This window comes from Silurus aristotelis (assembly GCF_946808225.1).
Source record: "Silurus aristotelis genome assembly, chromosome: 14".
Lineage (NCBI taxonomy): Eukaryota > Metazoa > Chordata > Actinopteri > Siluriformes > Siluridae > Silurus > Silurus aristotelis.
The window spans coordinates 12535484-12555184 of NC_139587.1; the positions used below are offsets into that span (position 1 = coordinate 12535484).

General features: G+C 38.0%; 1 protein-coding gene and 1 long non-coding RNA gene across 4 annotated transcripts in view; one reads left to right on the forward strand and one right to left on the reverse strand.

Annotated features, from left to right (window-relative positions):
* diaph2 (diaphanous-related formin 2) overlaps positions 1 to 19701 on the forward strand; it is a 322782-nt gene that overhangs the window by 266320 nt on the left and 36761 nt on the right. For all 3 annotated transcript variants that reach the window (XM_083560212.1, XM_083560213.1, XM_083560214.1), the window contains one exon: positions 3211 to 3303. In XM_083560212.1, coding sequence (XP_083416338.1) covers positions 3211 to 3303 — 93 coding nt within the window. The remainder of the gene's footprint in view (positions 1 to 3210; positions 3304 to 19701) is intronic.
* LOC310736741 overlaps positions 1 to 19701 on the reverse strand; it is a 311461-nt gene that overhangs the window by 261512 nt on the left and 30248 nt on the right. The window lies entirely within an intron of this gene.

Consider the following 19701-nt stretch of genomic DNA (forward strand, 5'->3'; position numbering starts at 1 on the left):
AATTTAGAGGATGAAGAGTGGAAAGTTGGTTGGACCAGATGACATACTGGTAGGAGCATGGAGATGTTTAGGAGAGATGGCAGTGAAGTTTTTAACCAGGTTGTTCAACAGATTTTGGAAGGAATGGAGAAGGAGTGTGCTGAGATAAGAGGTGACCATCTGTGGACAACAGTATGGTTTCATACCGAGCACCACAGACGCATTATTTGCTTTGAGAATGTTGATGTAGAAGTATAGAGAAGGTCAGAAGGAGTTGCATTTTGTTTGTGGATTTAGAGAAAGCGTATGACAGGGTGCCCAGAGAGGAGTTGTGGTACTGTATGAGGAAGTCAGGTGTGTCAGAGAATTATGTGAGGGTGGTGCAGGACATGTATGGGGACAGTGTGAAGTGTGCAGTAGGAATGACAGTCTGGTTCAAGGTGGAGGTTCGACTGCATCAAGGATCGGCTCTGAGCCCTTTTCTGTTTGCAGTGGTGATGGGCACAGGCAGAGACTCTGTGTTTACTTCCCCAGTGACTTTTGTGTTTTTGTAGAATTTTAAGGAGGTAACTGTAACAAACTCACTGGTAAAAGTTTACCGGCAAAAGTTCACCAAGCACAGATAACTTTATTTACTTTAATTTTCACCCTGGCGCTTTCCTTTCCAGTACTCACGGCAGGGCTCACCCACACACTCGGTTCAGTGACGCCTCTCCTTCCCGACGTTCGCCGGCAGTCCCTACCGGATTGGCACGTGCTTTCTTTGCCGTCTTCCTGTCTCACTTCGCAGATCGGCACAATTTCTCTCTTAGCGCCCACCCGAGTTTTCCTTGTGGACCGGCACGCCTTTTCTTGCTTCCACCCGAGATCACTCGCCGGTTGACACATCCTTCCACTGGCATCCGTTCGCACTTAGTCACCGTTCGGCGACCCTCCTCTCGTCTCCCTGCTTGGTGGCTCTCTCCCTTGACGTTGGCGTCTCTCACCTCTTTATTGGCATCGCCAGACTGAGACAGAGCGCACTAATTACTCTCATCAACTGCAGGTGTTTCTTCGAGCTCGTTTTATCCGGCTCTGCCCTCCACTCGCACACCGCTGGCACGGTGTAAAATCATAATTAAATTTATAAATTGATGCTGCTACATAATTAAAGGAGTGGCATAGCTTTTTAGGAAGGGAATCTATCTCCGAATACATATTGAATAGTGGTCTTCTACTCCACATTTCTAATGCTATTCTATTTTTGGACATTGTTTCTTCTGTTATCCTGACTAATTAAAGATTTGTCTGTGTGGCTGTTTGGAAGATTTCATTGATATGACTGGCTAGTAAACTTGTAATCTTGTTGATTTGAATCAAGTTGGTATACATGCAGTACTCAGTCATGCATACAGTAGCAGAGTAGCACTAATAACATCCCTGAGCTGAGCTTAGAGGAGAGGAGAGTGTGGATGAGTGTGTGGTTGCATATAATATAATAATCATTAAATGTCAGCCATTCTGTTATTATAAGATATTGAGCTCACCAGAAGTTTTATGACTTTCTCTATGACCTTGTTTTGTCAATTCTATGCATATCTGCATGCTGTATGTTTTGTTGGATGCTTACCTCGCCAGATTAACTCCTCCTTGCTTAAGCACGTTAAAATAACAGCCTGTATGAAGTTAACAAGAGCATCAAACATTTTAAATTATGTAATTTTTTCTTTTGTGGTTTAAATAACAAAATATGTGATGCAACATGAAATAAGAGAATGTAGTCAATAGAGAGTGTAGTAATTTCTTCTGGCTGTTTCTAACAATTTTACATGAAAAAGGGTCTGCCAGCATGGTCCAAATGAACATTGTGAATGGAACAGTTTCAGGTCACAAATTTTGCTTCCTTGTATTTAAAAGCCTTATTCTAGTTTGAGTGTACCAGGCTAATCTTGCCTAAAGCAGAAGACAAAATGGACTAGAGTTAAGAGAAAAGTAGGACTAAATGTCAGGTGCCCTTTCTGATTCTTGGGTCACCAAGAAGAAGAAAATTAAGAAAAAGCTGTCAAAAACTTTGAGGTATAATGTCTCTAAAAGTGTTTTAATTCCCTTGAAAGCAAAAATGTGTGTTATATGTACTTTTTGGTGAGATGTGTTTTGGGGACACTAAAAATCAATGAGAATGGTGCAACTTTTGTAGCCTGACATTGACTCCAGACTTTAATCAACTTGGTGGATGCACAGTTTGTCCTGGTTAAAATGATGGGAGATATTAAGAGAAGTGTTTTTACATTAGCTCTACTTGACCTTTTTTATTTTTTAAAGAACTTTATTTTTCTTTTTAAAACTGCCTTTCAATATGATCCTTATATCCTTAGATCCTATATTAGATGTTTTTGGCTTAATAAGAAACACTTTTATTTTACACTGTACTGCATGTGCTTCTAATGCAAATAAGGTGCAGTGAAGTTTGCACAGTTAAGTATTGCAGCAAAATTGAGTATGTCATTTTATAAAAATACAATTATAATAATGTAATTATGGCACCTACTAGTATCTAGTAGTATATATGTATAGTACTTCTTATGTATATGAACACAACAGTTTTTATTATCATGCCTAAAGTAACACGAAGCAGCTTATTTATGTTTGCCGAGAACTGATGACACTGTAATGCTATGTAATGCTGTAATGTTTTTAGTTTTAAATAATGTCGTGTTCTAGAACACCATGATGTAACCAGCATATTGTTGGACTAGGGTGTAGTTGGATAGCTGGTCTTTGTCTATGTTACCAGGTCAAGGATTTATTTATTTATTTTTTATCTTGCACCATATGCCCTTCCAGTGTGACTTTTATTAGGCTTTTTTTTTGCGAAGCCTCTCTTTGGGTTTTATTTTGTAACGTAATTTTATTGTAACCAGGTTTTATAGATATTTTATAGATTTATCAATGGATGATCAAAGTACGATTTATGTGATAGACATGACAGTCTTTCACTGTACTATAGGATATATAATTAAATGGAAAATGTGTGTTTCCTTTTAGTCATTCTGTTTAAGCTTGGGGTTAGATTAATATAGAAAGATTTATATGGTTTAATAGCAATAATAAGCATAATAGCATTAAGCAGAATGAATAAGTATACCTACATAAAAGGAAAGAGAGCAAGACAGTGTGTGGCCTCTATTAGTATTTCAGCTAAAACTAAAGTTTAACTCTTTTTTCCCCATTTGTGTTCTCTTTTTCCCATAGATGGAGATGAGACAGGTGTGATGGACAGCCTGATGGAGGCCCTCCAGTCTGGTGCAGCGTTTCGTGATCGCAGGAAAAGAGCCCCACGTACTGGTATGAATCTTGCCATTACAATTTTTTAAGACAAGCTCCTTACTTGTTTACATACTGTACCTGTTTCAATACTAAACATGCATTAAAAGATTCAGGCATCTGCTGAAAATGCTCCAGATTATTTACTTATTGATCCCCCATCCTTAAAGTATAATACTTCAGATTAATAATTCACTCCTGTGATCTCCAGTCTGTTTGATATGTTCCACACTGCTAGATTTATAGCATTGTACTCCTATCTTGTATTACTCTCTTCTAATCAAAAATCCCCTTTTTTAAATGCAAAGCAGGTCTAATCAGAGGGTATGAATAAGTGAAGTTCTATGTCATGTCAAACTTGTCTACCACTCAATCTACTGCTATGATGCCCTCAGCACTGTTTATGACAGAGCCTGCTATGCCACTGGGGGGGGCAACTTACTCTCCCTCCTACTTGCATTCACTCTTTAAATCTTCATTTTCTGACATATGTCTAAATAAGACTGACATATAAGGCAAAAATGAAGACAGAGAAAAAACTGGATGAGCTCGCTCACTTTCTCTCTAGCAATCTCTTTCTTTCTTCACATTCAATTGCTTTCCCTCATCTCTTTCTCTCTCTCTCTCTCTCTCTCTCTCTCTTTTTCTCTCTCTCTCTCTCTCTCTCTCTCTCTCTCTCTCTCTCTCTCTCTCTCTCTCTCTCTCTCTCTCTCTCTCTCTCTCTTCAGTTTTTCATTCTATGTCCTGTCATGTGGGAAGCATAAAGATGCATGGGCTTTAGTATGCCAGAATATATCACTGGTTTCAAACTCCTGAAATATATTATTTCACTACTCTATATGTCTCTCTCATGAAAGTTATTTGGACCCCTCAGTGGCCTTTCCACCCTAAAACTTATTTTTTGACCTGAGATGAGCCACATGTTTAACAAATTAAACTTGATTTGTTAGTTTCTTCCTTAAATAATGAATATGTTTAAGTGGTAAGTAAAAAAAGTAATTTTTTTGCAGTTGGTGTGTTGAAAGCAGAAAAATGGACATAAGGATCTGAGCGACTTTGACAAGGAACAAATTTAGTTTGGCCTAGAAACTAGTCAATCAGATACAGAAAGAATACAACACAGAGACATGTTGAGCAGCTAGAATCCTGTATCAGACACATATGGGACAACATTCCTCTCACAAAACTTCAGCAACAGGTCTTTTGCGCAGGCAAAAGAAGTTATGCTACACAGTGTTTATTGTGAATAGTATATATATTTATGAGATTTCAATTCATTATTATTTGTAATGCACTTTTAACAATGGACATTGTCCCAAAGCAGCTTTACACAGATAATGTGTTAAGAAAGAATGGATAAGATTGTTCTTTATAAGTTTGTTCCTAATGAGCATGCCGGTGGCGACTGTGGCAAGGAAAAACTATCTAAGAAACCTTGAGTATATAGATTTGGCACTGCAAAAAAATACATAAATAAAGCCTGGATGCCTGGCTTTCCTTCATGATGTTTGGTAGACCTCTCAAAGGAGCAGAACCTCTTAATCAGAGCCGAATCCATAAATTAGAAATGAAGATGCCTGATATGTCAAACCTAATCATATCTGTGACAAATTCAAATTACAAAATAAAATCATTTGAGAAAACATACAAATTCCATATATTTACAAATTTCTTATATATTTACATAAAAACTTAAGCAAGCTCTTAATGAAATCTTTTGGCTTGTGCAGTTGTTGGCATTTTTCTTTTAGCCTTTTACCTTCATTAATGTATCCATAAAATATATTTCCCTAAAAAGGGCTGCTATTTGACACTGAGCAAAAGAGGTTCATCTTGCCTTTATAAAAAAGTGATTTAATGCTTGTCAGCATTAGGGAATAAGAGCCCAACTGTCTGAAATGCAGTCTAACAGGTAATTCATTCAGACAGAGGAAAGGTAGGTCCTGTATATTTAATAAAGATGAAACTACCTATTTTCAGTCATAAAAATCTATGAACTATCAAATGAGAGTCAGTGGGAAAAAATAAATGACAGCAAAGATTAAGTGCTTTTTTCTCTATTCCTCATGTTATTTTATACATGATCTCTACATGTGTTTTGTCCCTCTTCCCACTCTAGGATCCCATGATTATATGAGCCATTTTATTGTAGACAGTGGACTTTAGTTAGTAATTTATGGAGAAAGAAAGCATATAAGAGGAGCCAGGCTTAGGAATGTCTTTTATATACAAAATTATCATATTTTAGACATGGTAGTATGATTTGTGATGCATGACAGAAATAATATATATCATTTTTGGAAACCCATATTTATAAATTGTTGTGTGAGCTATAGTCTTGTTGACTGGTTAAATATCAGTTAAATTTTTAAATAACATCATTAAAACATGAGGAGTGGTCTCTTCTCCCTGATTCTTGTTGAGCACATTGTTGAACACAATGCTATTTGATTTCCAGCAATTCAATTCATTTTTCATTTCGTTTTTAACAATAAGCATTGTCTCAAAGCAGCTTTACACAGATAATGTGCTGATAAAAAAATGAATATGTTCTTTATAAGTGTAAGTTTGTCCCTTATTAACATGCCGGTGGCGACTGTGGCAAGTAAAAACTCCCCGAGATGGCATAAGGAAGAAACCTTGAGAGGAACCAGACTCAAAAGGGAACTCATCTTCATCTGGGTTGCACCGAATGTCCATTTATTGCAGATATACGATGTTGCGGGGTACAGTAATGGTGATCAGAAGCAAACTCTAGTCCTGAGTCAATGTAGCAGACACACGGTGTTGATGAGAAACAGTCCCTAGCTGCACAGAGTGGCCTCCAAATGAAGAGAACACTATCCAGAGGCAGACCTGGTTGAAGTGGGAAGATCTGCGGAGGGAATAGGGGCAGGATCAGTGGTCACTGGAACCTCAGGAGCATGTTTAACTCGAACGAGAGAGAGAAGAGAAAGATATGGATTATTATGTGTCCTTATTGTTGTATGAAAGTTAATCTCACTGTGCAGTTGGGACTCCGGCAAGACTCACTATGGCAGCATAGCTAAAAGGGAGAAGGTAACACAAACACGAGGGATCTCTGGGATAAGAGACGACCCACCACACCGCCGTCAACAAACCTGAGTGTACGTGTGAGAGTGAGGTGACGACAGCATACAAATATCCCAGTTCACCAAACACTCTATATTTATGATGCCTCCAGATCTGCTCCTTTACCTAAGAAAAATCTACTGATAAAAGACTTGACTAAATAAATTAATTTTTAGCCTTGACTTGAACACTGAGACTGTGTCTGAGACCCCAACATTGATTGGAAGGAAAAAGTCTTTCGACCTTTTTAAGTTTTCTGAGAGGAGGCAGACAGGCATGTCTAGGGTCACACTTTTGAGGTAGCCATTGCTGTGAATCTCCTATGCTGTGTGTGTGTGTGCGTGCGTGCGTGCATGTCTACCAACCCGATTCCAAAAAAGTTAGGACACTGTAAAAATTGTAAATAAAAACAGAAAGCAATGATGTGGAAGTTAAAAATTTCAATATGTTATTTAGAATACAACATAGTTGACATATTAAATGTTTAAACTGAGAAAATTTATAATTTTTAGGGAAAAATAAGTTGATTTTAAATTACATGGCATCAACACATCTGAAAGTTGGGATAAGGCCATGTTCACCACTGTGAGGAGACAAGTTGCTCAAGTTTAGGAATAGGAATGTTATCCCATTTCTACTAATACAGGCTTCTAGTTGCTCAACTGTCTTTGGTCTTCTTTGTCGCATCTTTCTCTTTATGATGCGACAAATGTTTTCTATGGGTGAAAGATCTGGACTGCAGGCTGGCCATTTCAGTACCCGGATCCATCTTCTACGCAGCCATGATGTTGTTATTGATGCAGTATGTGGTCTGGCATTGTCATGTTGGAAAATGCAAGGTCTTCCCTGAAAGAGACGACATCTGGATGGGAGCATATGTTGTTCTAGAACTTGGATATACCTTTTAACATTATCTGGTGCCTTTCCAGATGTGTAAGCTGCCCGTGCCACACGCACTCATGCAACCCCATACCCTCAGAGATGCAGACTTCTGAACTGAGCGCTGATAACAAGTTGGGTTGTCCTTATCCTCTTTAGTCCGGATGACATGGCGTCCCAATTTTCCAAAAAGAACTTAAAATTTTTATTCGGCTGAACACAGAACAGTTTTCCACTTTGCCACAGTTCATTTTAAACGAGCCTTGGCCCAGAGAAAATGCCTGTGCTTCTGGATCATGTTTAGATATGGCTTCTTTTTTGACCTATAGAGTTTTAGCCGGCAATGGCAAATGGCACGGTGGATTGTGTTCACTGACAATGTTTTCTGGAAGTATTCCTGAGCCCATGTTGTGATTTCCATTACAGTAGCATTCCTGTATGTGATGCAGTGCCGTCTAAGGGCCCGAAGATAACGGGCATCCAGTAGTTTTCTGGCCTTGACCCTTACGCACAGAGATTGTTCCAGATTCTCTGAATCTTTCGATGATATAGATAGATAGATAGATAGATAGATAGATAGATAGATAGATAGATAGATAGATAGATAGATAGATAGATAGATAGATAGATAGATAGATAGATAGATAGATAGATAGATAGATAGATAGATAGAACTTTATTGTCATTGCATTGTACAGGTACACAGCAACGAAATGCAGTTTGACATCTACCAGAAGTGCAAAATGTAGCAGTCGTGCAAAGGTGCAGATAAATATTTGGCATATTTACAGCAAGTGGTATATATGAAAGCATATACAGTGAATAAATATAAAGGCTATAACAGTGCAGAGATGTGTGGACATACAGGAGTACAGTGAATAAATATAAAGGCGTACAGTGAATAAATATAAAGGTTATTACAGTGCAGAGATGTGTGGACATCATTAAGAATTACAGAACTGGTTCTAAGGCTATGGCATTGAAGAGGATTGTGCAGAAGTGAAAGGTTACAGATTACAAGTTTATTGCATTTAAGGAGTTAGCAAGCTGAAGTAACAGTTTACTATATATATATATATATATATATATATATATATATATATATATATATATATATATACAGTGAGGAAAATAAGTATTTAAACACCCTGCTATTTTGCAAGTTCTCCCACTTAGAAATCATGGAGGGGTCTGAAATTGTCATCGTAGGTGCATGTCCACTGTGAGAGACATAATCTAAAAAAAAAAAATCCAGAAATCACAATATATGATTTTTAAACTATTTATTTGTATGATACAGCTGCAAATAAGTATTTGAACACCTGAGAAAGTCAATGTTAATATTTGGTACAGTAGCCTTTGTTTGCAATTACAGAGGTCAAACGTTTCCTGTAGTTTTTCACCAGGTTTGCACACACTGCAGGGGGGATTTTGGCCCACTCCTCCACACAGATCTTCTTTAGATCAGTCAGGTTTCTGGCCTGTCACTGAGAAACACGGAGTTTGAGCTCCCTCCAAAGATTCTCTATTGGGTTTAGGTCTGGAGACTGGCTAGGCCACACCAGAACCTTGATATGCTTCTTACAGAGCCACTCCTTGGTTATCCTGGCTGTGTGCTTTGGGTCATTGTCATGTTAGAAGACCCAGCCTCGACCCATCTTTAATGCTCTAACTGAGGGAAGGAGGTTGTTCCCCAAAATCTTGCAATACATGGCCCCGGTCATCCTCTCCTTAATACAGTGCAGTCGCCCTGTCCCATGTGCAGAAAAACACCCCCAAAGCATGATGCTACCACCCCCATGCTTGACAGTAGGGATGGTGTTCTTGGGATGGTACTCATCATTCTTCTTCCTCCAAACACGTTTAGTGGAATTATGACCCAAAAGTTCTATTTTGGTCTCATCTGACCACATGACTTTCTCCCATGACTCCTCTGGATCATCCAAATGGTCATTGGCAAACTTAAGACGTGCCTGGACATGTGCTGGTTTAAGCAGGGGAACCTTCCGTGCCATGCATGATTTCAAACCATGATGTCTTAGTGTATTACCAACAGTAACCTTGTAAACGGTGGTCCCAGCTCTTTTCAGGTCATTGACCAGCTCCTCCCGTGTAGTTCTGGGCTGATTTCTCACCTTCCTTAGGATCATTGAGACCCCACGAGGTGAGATCTTTCATGGAGCCCCAGTCCGCGGGTGATTGACAGTCATGTTTAGCTTCTTCCATTTTCTAATGATTGCTCCAACAGTGGACCTTTTTTCACCAAGCTGCTTGGCAATTTTCCCGTAGACCTTTCCAGCCTCGTGGAGGTGTACAATTTTGTCTCTGGTGTCTTTGGACAGCTCTTGGGTCTTTGGCCATGTTAGTAGTTGGATTCTTACTGTTTGTATGGGGTGGACAGGTGTCTTTATGCAGCTAACGACCTCAAACAGGTGCATCTAATTTAGGATAATAAATGTAGTGGAGGTGGACATTTTAAAGGCAGACTAACAGGTCTTTGAGGGTCAGAATTCTAGCTAATAGACAGGTGTTCAAATACTTATTTGCAGCTGTATCATACAAATAAATAGTTTAAAAATCATATATTGTGATTTCTGGATTTTTTTTTTTAGATTATGTCTCTCACAGTGGACATGCACCTACGATGACAATTTCAGACCCCTCCATGATTTCTAAGTGGGAGAACTTGCAAAATAGCAGGGTGTTCAAATACTTATTTTCCTCACTGTATATATACACACACGTTATATACGCATAAATGAATGAAATGTTGGGCAGAATGTACAGTAATGATATAAAGATACATATAGATAAAATAGTGCAGAGGTAATGAGGAGTAAGAAATATATACTATGAAATATAATATATATAGTACAGATAATATGTAAAGTACAGAGGTTATATACAGTGTTTTGATTTGTGTTTGTTTTGTAGTGATTTAGCGGTGTAGTGTAGAGTTCAGTAGTGTGATGGTAGATGGGAAAAAGCTGTCCCTGAACCTGCTGGTTCTGGTGCGTAAGTTCCTGTATCTCTTTCTTGATGGAAGGAGGTAAACAGATTATGACTGGGATGTGAGGAGTCCTTGATAATGTTGTGAGCTCTGCACAGACATCTGCTGTGGTGAAGGTGTTCAATGGCAGGTAGTTGGGTGCCAGTGATGCGTTGGGCGGTTTTGACCACCCTTTGCAGGGCTTTACGGTTAAACACAGTGGAGCCTCCATACCATGCAGTGATGGAGTTGGTCAGGATGCTCTCAATGATGCAGCGGTAGAAACTTTTAAAAATCCCCGGGGATAGATGAGATTTCTTGAGACTTCTCAAGTAGTACATGCGTTGTTGTGCTTTTTTAACCAGAGCTGACGTGTACAAACAAATTATGTACTGTAGATGATGATAACTTTAAACTCTTTGTAATTATTCTCTGAAAAAATCCTTTCTGATATTGCTTCAGTATTTTTCGCCACAGCATTGGGGGAATTGGGGATCCATTGCCTATCTTGAGAGACACTGCCACTCTGAGAGGCTTTTTTTTATACCCAGTCATGTTGCTAATTGATCTAATAAGTTGCAAATTGGTCCTCCAGCTGTTCCTTATATGTACATTTAACATTTCCGACCTCTTATTGCTACCTGTCCCAACTTTTTTGGAATGTGTAACTCTCATGAAATGAGCCAATATTTGGCATGACATTTTAAAATGTCTCACTTTCAACATTTGATATGTTTTCTATATTCTATTGTGAATAAAATATAAGTTTAAAAGATTTGTAAATGATTGCATTCCTTTTTTATTCACAATTTGTACAGTGCCCCACCTTTTTTGGAATCGGGTTTGTACTTGTCTGAAAGTGCTAGGGAGGTGAGACTCGGCTGCTTTTGTCTATGTCTGCTTAATGTGATTAATTTGAGTGGAGGACAGCCTAATGGGACAAGAGCTATTTAACTACTAACTGTTTCTGTCTTACTACTCTTATGACCTCAGATATACTAGGTGTGTTTACATGTAGCATTGTAATCGGTTTAAAAGTGCAATCCGAATGAAAATGCTCCATATAAACACCTCAACCGAAATAAAAATAAATTATTTTACACAAATATCTGTACTTTTTACTTTGCACATTTTTAAACCAGGCTCGTTACTTTAGTTTTAATCTATTAGGTAAAATGTCAATTTTCTTCTTCCCATTGCATGCCGTTTTCAGCCCATCAACCTATTTCCTGTAATTGTGTGGATTTTTCAATCTACCACTGGTGTTTTATTTTCTGGACATCATGCACCACAGACGTAGGCTAGCTTATGAAGCTAACAATGAGCATGGAAGTAGGCATCAAGAAGTATAGATAACGTGCAAGAGACAGAGAGAGTCAGTGATGTAAACATGACTAAGAACAGACACATCCCTGATCACCTGGTCATTATCAGCTTTTCTCTGCTTCTGTTCTATATCGTGGTTGTTTAGCCTGGATATTTTTAATAGGTAACAAAATTACAATTTTGTTTTGTATTACTATATTACTATGACATGAGGTCCAGTTACCAGCGTGACACTACAACAGGAAGTAGTAATGGCTACTTTTTACTTAATATATGTCAGAGCCCTTAATTCTTTACTTTATCTTGAGTAAAAAAAATATAGTCAGTACTTTAACTTTCCCCAGAATATTTTAAAACATGAGTATCTGTACTTTTACTTAAGTGAGAGGGTGTTTGTACTTATGCAATATTTCCAGCTAGCATGGATGAGCAGGTTTTGAGTACCTGTCTGGGGATGTTGCCTGTGCTGGCTGATTTCCATAGGTTTATTTTCTCAAACCTCTTCGCCACAACTGCAAATGAGATTGAAAATTTTGGCTTTCATGTGCACCCACCAGCCACCTGTTTGGTGGGCACAGTATTGTTGATGAAGGTGCTAATACAGCTCATTATTGCTTACTTGTAATCGTTAACGCTAATACAGTTCTCATGCATAGCAGCATTCTTCAACACCTTTTAATCAATGTAGTAAAAGCAGTCCTGATGCACTTCATTGGATCTTTCAGAACACACTTTTAGAGTTTTACTAACTAGTGTAAAGGAACACTGGGATATTGCAGACTGTGGTGGTGGTGTGCATCCTTGTTCGCCCCATTCACGTTACTCTACACTTGGTCGAATATGTTTTTCTCCTTTGTAAGAAAATTAACATGCTGATTGTTTGTAAGAAGCACATTCCATGAATTACAGTGAATAAAGACCTGAAAAGTTTGCCTAAAAATTGTTTGCAGGGTTTACTGCAATGGTGGACAAAGTACAAAAAGCAGATACTTGAGTGAAAGAGATACAGTCGGTAAAATATTACTCCAGTGAAAGCACTCCCTTTAAAATTTTACTTAGTACAAAAAAAGTACAAGAGTATTTGCCTTCAAATATACTTAATTATCCAAGTACTATGATTTATCATGGCTATCTATTATGGCTATCTATTATCATTTTTTATCACAAGACTTATTGCTTAATCAACCCAGTTTATGTAAAAAGACTCTAATGTTCCTTTTAGCACACTAATCTATCAATAGAATGATATTTATGGGTTAAATAATGATGGATATCTAATAGATTATTGTGAGCCCCAAACCTTCTTTTCAACTACTTAAGGAAACATGCAAATAAGGCCAGGTGCTGTGGCAAGTTAGAGTCAGAAGATTCTTTCATTATTTATTGCTCTCTAAATTATCGGATTGCTGTTGAACTAACAATGAACTGTATGTTCGTGCTAAGTAGATACCAACAACCTGCAATGGTGGTTCTAACTTGATTGACTCTCTGGGTAAACCACGCCATGACCCCTAAGTCTCCCCATTGATTGGTTTCTGCTTTGAAAAGCTCATCTCTGCTTCAGTTTCCTTCACTGGATGAGTAGGACATATTCTCAGAGCAGAGCAAATCTTATATGGTGTTTCAAGCTGACTGCAATGTTTATTGATGTTTCTTGTTTTGGTGGGATATGGATGTGCATCCACATGCTTGTGTATGAATCTGTTCATATGTATGCATGTGTCTCTGGAGAAACTAGCACAACAAGCTGAAGTGTAATTAAAGTTCATAAATCCCCCACATTTACCCATACACAGAAATCCCAAGTTTATTATACATTGATTTAGATTTGCAGGGAAAATAGTTTTTGCTCACATCTGAAGTCTAGAGTTTATAGTTCATACTTTGTTGTATGCGTACTTTAGCACTAAATGCCTTAGAAATGTATGTTTCCTTTGTCTTCATCTTCTTTCGGCTTCTCCCATTAGGGGTCACCACAGCAGATCATCCGTCTCCATACCCCCTGTCCTCTACATCTCACTCATGATGTTTTCATTGTCTAATATAAAAAAAATTCAATGTATGGAAAGGCTTGTTTTTACACTAGTATGGTAGCAGTTTATTTTACATTAAAAAGGTAAGAAAGACATTTTGCTAGCATATTATGTTTATCAAATATCCACTCTAGTTTGCCAACTCTCATTCATGCTAAATTAATACCTGTCTGTCCTACATTTCTTCATCTATTGCCATAATCATTGATATACAGTACATTAATGAGCAGGATAGGCATACATTCCTTTATTTGTTTGGAGAAAAAATACTTTTGTGCTCTGTTCTTTTTGGAATTGCTGAAGAGTGCTGTTATTTCATTAATTATTGCACTATCCTACAGTTACCCCCAACATGCTGATCATATAACATCACATGACATCAGCATGAGTGTCTAAATATAATAAATATAATATACAGACGAATATATATGTACTATGAACATAATATACAGATAAATATATATGTACTATGAATATAATATACAGATGAATATATATGTACTATGAACATAATATACAGATGAATATATATGTACTATGAATATAATATAAAGATAAATATATATGTACTATGAACATAATATACAGATGGCTATTACTATAAACAGAAATTTAGGAGGAGGATATGAACGGTGAACATAATATATTGTTATTACTGTTAACAGAAAACAGGTATATATATATATATATATATATATATATATATATATATATATATATATATATATATATATATATATATATATATATATAATGGTAATTAGGTAATGGTGAGCAGCAATGCAAAGAAGAGCAAGTGTGCAAATGAGCATAGTTTTGTATAAACAGTCCATTAGTGCAATAACAAAGTGTGAGGTGAGAAATGAGCAAGTGTACAAGTGAGTATCAGTTTTTGTGTAGACAGTCCATTAGCGCAATAACAAAGTGTGAGGTGTGGGGGGGAAATATAGCAGTGTATGAAGGGCAGTAGGATTAGCGAGGGGCAGAGTTCAGTAAAGAGACAGCTCTAGGAAAAAAGCTGTTCTTTAGTCGGTTGGTCCTGGTCCAGAGGCACCTGAAACGCCTGCCGGAGGGCAGAAAAGAAAACAGTCTATGGGCTGGATGAGAGGAGTCCTTAAGAATGCTGCGAGCTTGACACAGACATCATTTCTTCTGGATGTCCTCCATGGCTGGAAGTGGAGTCCCTCTGATGCACTGGGCGGTTTTCACCACCCGCTGCAGTGCCTTGCGCTCTGCAACAGAGCAGCTCCCATACCAGACTGTGCGGTAGAAGTTCACTAGGATATCTGAGGAGAGCTGATTTTTCCTAAGTGTCCTCAGGAAAAAGAGGCGCTGGTGAGCCTTCTTGACCAGGCTGGAGGTGTTGGTAGTCCAGGACAGGTCCGCTGAGATGAGGATCCCAAGGAACTTGAAACTGGAGACATGCTATACAGCCATCCCATTGATGTGGGTGATGTCGTGTGTGCCTCTTGTCTCTTTCCTGAAGTCCATAATGAGCTCCTTTGTCTTGGAAGTGTTAAGGAGCAGGTTATTGTTATTGCACCATGTGGCTAGGTGCTGGATCTCCTCCCTGTAGGCAGTCTGATCATTGTTGGTGATGAGACCGATCATGGTAGTGTCATCTGCAAACTTGATGATGGAGTTAGATCCATTCACAGGCCTGCAGTCGGAGGTGAAGAGGGAGTAGAGGAAGGGGCTCAGCACACAGCCCTGTGGTACACCAGTGTTGAGTGTGATGGTGTTGGAGAAGATGGATCCAGATCAAACCTGCTGGGGTCTGTTGGTCAGAAAGTCCATAATCCAGTTGCAGGTGGAGGTGTTAATGCCCAGATCTACAAGTTTGGCTACTAACTTGGATGGAATGATGGTATTAAATGCTGAGCTGAAGTCAACAAACAGCATACGTGCATAAGGAGGGGAGGGGGTCGCAACGTAAGCTCCAGCCATGTTTGTGTATACATGGTCTAAGGTTTTGTTCCCTCTGGTGTGACAGGAAACATGCTGGTGAAATTTAGGGAGCACTGCCTTTAAGTTTGAGTGATTAAAATCTCCCTCAACAATAAATGCAGCTTCCTGATGAACAGTCTGTTGTTTACTGATGGCAGCATAAAGTTCTTTCATAGCAAGCTTGGCATCAGCATCAGGGGGAATGTAAGCTGCTGTAATAATAGTGGAAGTGAACTCCCACGGTAGATAAAACAGTCTACATTTAACCATGAGTAAGCGGCTTCGGGTGTTCTGGCGATCTCAGGAAGGAGATAAAGGTTGTTGATAAAACTGTCGGGAAGTCGTAAACCAATATCCAAAAGCTCATGTCGGGTGTACGATGTAAAGGCACGAACAGACCCGAGATAAGCAACAGAAATATTGCAAAATTGCAGATTCTTGCCGCCATCTTGGTCTATGAGTCTATCGAACTTAGAACGATCGAATAGAACTTAGCCTTCAAAAAAACTCTCATATAATAAATTGGAACAAAATGCCCTCTATCATCAGCAATAATATTGTTATCAGTCATCATTGCTCTGATGTCCAGTCTGAACCCTTCACCTCTGGGCATTGAAAAAAGACTCACACATGAGATGCCAAGAAAAAAGTGGAAATGAATTAAGGACATTGTTTTTCTTGGGGACATGTGTCTTACATTTATTATATATGCAGTACAAAAGGGCAAATATGCCCCTTTCTTTGTTTGGCAGTAATAATACATATAGTAGTATGTAGCCAGTGACCACAATCCATGATCATCAAAATGAAATTAATCCATTATCTTAAAAATTAAAAGAAATAAACACTTGAAATATATCTGTCTGTTTGTGATGAATCTATATAATATACAATTTTCTTTTTTTTTGTATTGAATTACTAAAATTATTCAACATTTTAATGATTTTTAGATGTACCTGTATTTTACATGAGGCCTGGCTAAGCAGGTTTTGATTTAGTATTAGGTAATCTTCATGGACCCACATTTGTTACTATAGAGGGATAAAAACTGCAAGAAAATGCTTATTTTAATCTGCACAAAGTGTATTTGAGTGAATATATACTGATCTATCTGATCTAATTTGATCAAGGAAAGTAGTGAGTAGGATTTCATCTTAGATAGGCTGTAGTTGTCACTGCAAAGGTACTGGTCTTCTGGGCTTATGAATAAGCAGTAAACAGTTATTTAAGTAGTTGTTTTCTTTAATATTTTAATATAATCTTTATTGTTAATTTTATATTTTCAATTTGCAAGTTTATTTTACTTTGAAATTTTGCCATTGCTATTAAAACTTTCATTTTGATTTGGGGTTCTTTGGAAAACTTGTAGAATTTACAATGGAAAAATTTGAAATTAAAATGGAAATCAGCTTGACTATATACACGTCAGCCATAACATTAACCTTAATAAATGAATTAGAGCATCTCCTAAATGGCTTAGCATGTGAAAATTTTTAAGTACACCCCTTCATGCTAATGGTATTCCCTAATGGCATTGGCCTCTTTCGGCATAATAATGCACCCTGCCACACTACAAAAAAATTACTAGTTCAAACTGATAACTCTTGGTAAACCTTCTGAAGTCTTGTGACGGTCATACCTTGATGGTCAAAGCTGTTTTGGTGGCAGGTGCATTTAAGGTTATGGCTTATTCCTATATTACTTATACCTTATTACTATAACTGTATATTATATAGTCAAAAAGTGCTTATAAGCAACTTATGTGTATAACTATTAGAGTAATTTTTTTTTTTACACTTTTTAATCTGTTTAATTCAGTTGTTAACTGTTTAGTGATTGAGACTTAGCAAATGCAGTTCTAAGGCTTTTTAAGAAAGAACAGCCCCAGGCATTATTACGTTGTTTATGCAGTACTCAGACATAGCATGTTTGACTTAAGAAAGGGGGAGGAGAGAGGGAGGTAGATTATATAGAATATAGATTATTCTATATATATTATAGAGAATATAAATTATTAGATATGCCCTTGTCTATATTGGTTTAAGAACACTAATTGGAAAGCTGTGATGCTTTGTAAGAGAAATAATTGCCCCAAAACATTTTCTCTGTATTTAAAACCAATACAGAGCAAGGACACTGCAATTATCCAAATGTTTCTGTGTATATGCACATAAAGTATGAGTCAAAAGTTTTTACCTGGCATCCCAGGTTCGATTCCCGGTCAGTGAACCGACCCCAGCCATTAGGGTTGCACAAGCCAGTGCACTCTCAGTGCCAGTCCCAAGCCCGGATAAATGGGGAGGGTTGCGTTAGGAAGGGCATCCAGTGTAAAAACGTGCCAAATTCGAACATGCGGATCATGAATACGGATGATCCGCTGTGGCGACCCCTAATGGGAGAAGCCGAAAGAAAGTATGAGTCAAAAGTTTGAAGACACTTTCTCCTTCCTTCATTTTCAACATTGTACATTAAAACTAATGACATCCAAACTATGAAAGAACACATATGGAATTATGTAGTAAATAAAAAAAAGTGTTAAACAACCCAGAATGCTTTATATTGTAAATCTGCGGGTCCCAAACTTTTTTGCTCCACGGACCGGTTTAATGTCAGACAATATTTTCATGGGCCTTTAAGGTGTGGCGGATAAATACGACAAAATAAAATGATATGACCGGCATAAAAACTGATATTTTCTAAATATAATAATAATAATCGTAAATCCACTGTGGTTTTTTTTGTTCATTTTGCTAGCTTGGGGGGTTTTAATTTAGCGGTAATGTATTATGTGTTACCATCCAGTAGAAAGTAGTGGATGTAGGTAAGACATGTGACCAAGGCAAGCATATTGACATGCATCAAGCGTGAGTCATAGACAGATGTGGTGGAGAGAATCCGGTAAATTTCCAAAATAAAACATTGTTCAAAATCAGATAATAAATAATGTAAGTTATGTATTCTTTCTATGCCCAGTACCAATTTTCCCACGGACTGGTGCCCGGGGGTTGGGGACCACTGTTGTAGATTATTCAAAGTAGCCACCTTTTGTTTGATGACAGCATTGAACACTCTTGGCATTCTCTCAGTCGGCCTTTATGAGGTAGTCATTTGAAATGGTTTTCCAACAATCTTGAGGAGTTCCCAGAGGTTTTGAGTGCTTGTTGGCTGCTTTTCTTTCACTCTTTGGTCCAACTGGATTTAGATCGGGTGATTGTTGAGGACAGGTCATCTGATGCAACTCCTTTTTGAACAAATAGCAAGGCTCAAGAGGCACCGTATTATGGCTGACCCTGCGCTCTGACCCAGCTTCCGAGCAAGCGGGGATCTGCAAAGACAATATTTCTCTGTGCTGTAATGTATATGTGGCAAATAAAGGATATTTTATTAGATTCTATTCTATCATAGCATAAAGGTGTGCTTGGGGTCATTGTCCTGTTGGAAAACAAATGATGGTCTCAAGTTCAAACAAGATGGTTGGGCATGTCGGTGCAAAAATGCTGTGATAGCCATGCTGATTAATGTGTCCTTATTTTGACTAGGTCATGAACAGTGTCAACAGCAAAGCACCCCAATGCCATCGCACATGTTTCACAGTAAACCATGTATTTAGTTAACTGCTTATTCATCCTCTGTACGTATGACAAAGACATATCGGTTAGAACCAAACATTTAAAATTTGGACTCATCGGACCAAAGGGCAAATTTCCACTGATCTAATATCTGTCCCTTGTGTTTCTTGGCAAGCCTCTTCTACTTGTTGTTCTTCCAACATAATTCAATTGAATTCATTTTTATTTTTATAGCACTTTTAACAATGAACATGGTCTTAAAGCAGCTTTACACAGATAATGCGGTGATAAATAATGAGTAAAATTATTCTTTTGTATAAGTTTGTCCCCGATGAGCAAGCTGGTGACAAGGAAAAATTCATCCTCATCTGGGTGGTACCGAATGTCTATTTATTACAGATAAACAATGTTGAGGTGTGCAGTAATGGTGATCAGAAGCAAACTGTAGTCCTGAATCAGTGTAGCAGACTGTTGGCATTACCTACAGTCCAAATCCAAATCCTCAAAGCTCCTGCTCTTAGTTTGTAATTTCATGGATCCCCAGGCCGCTGATGAGAAACTTTCCCCAGGTGCACAGAGTGGC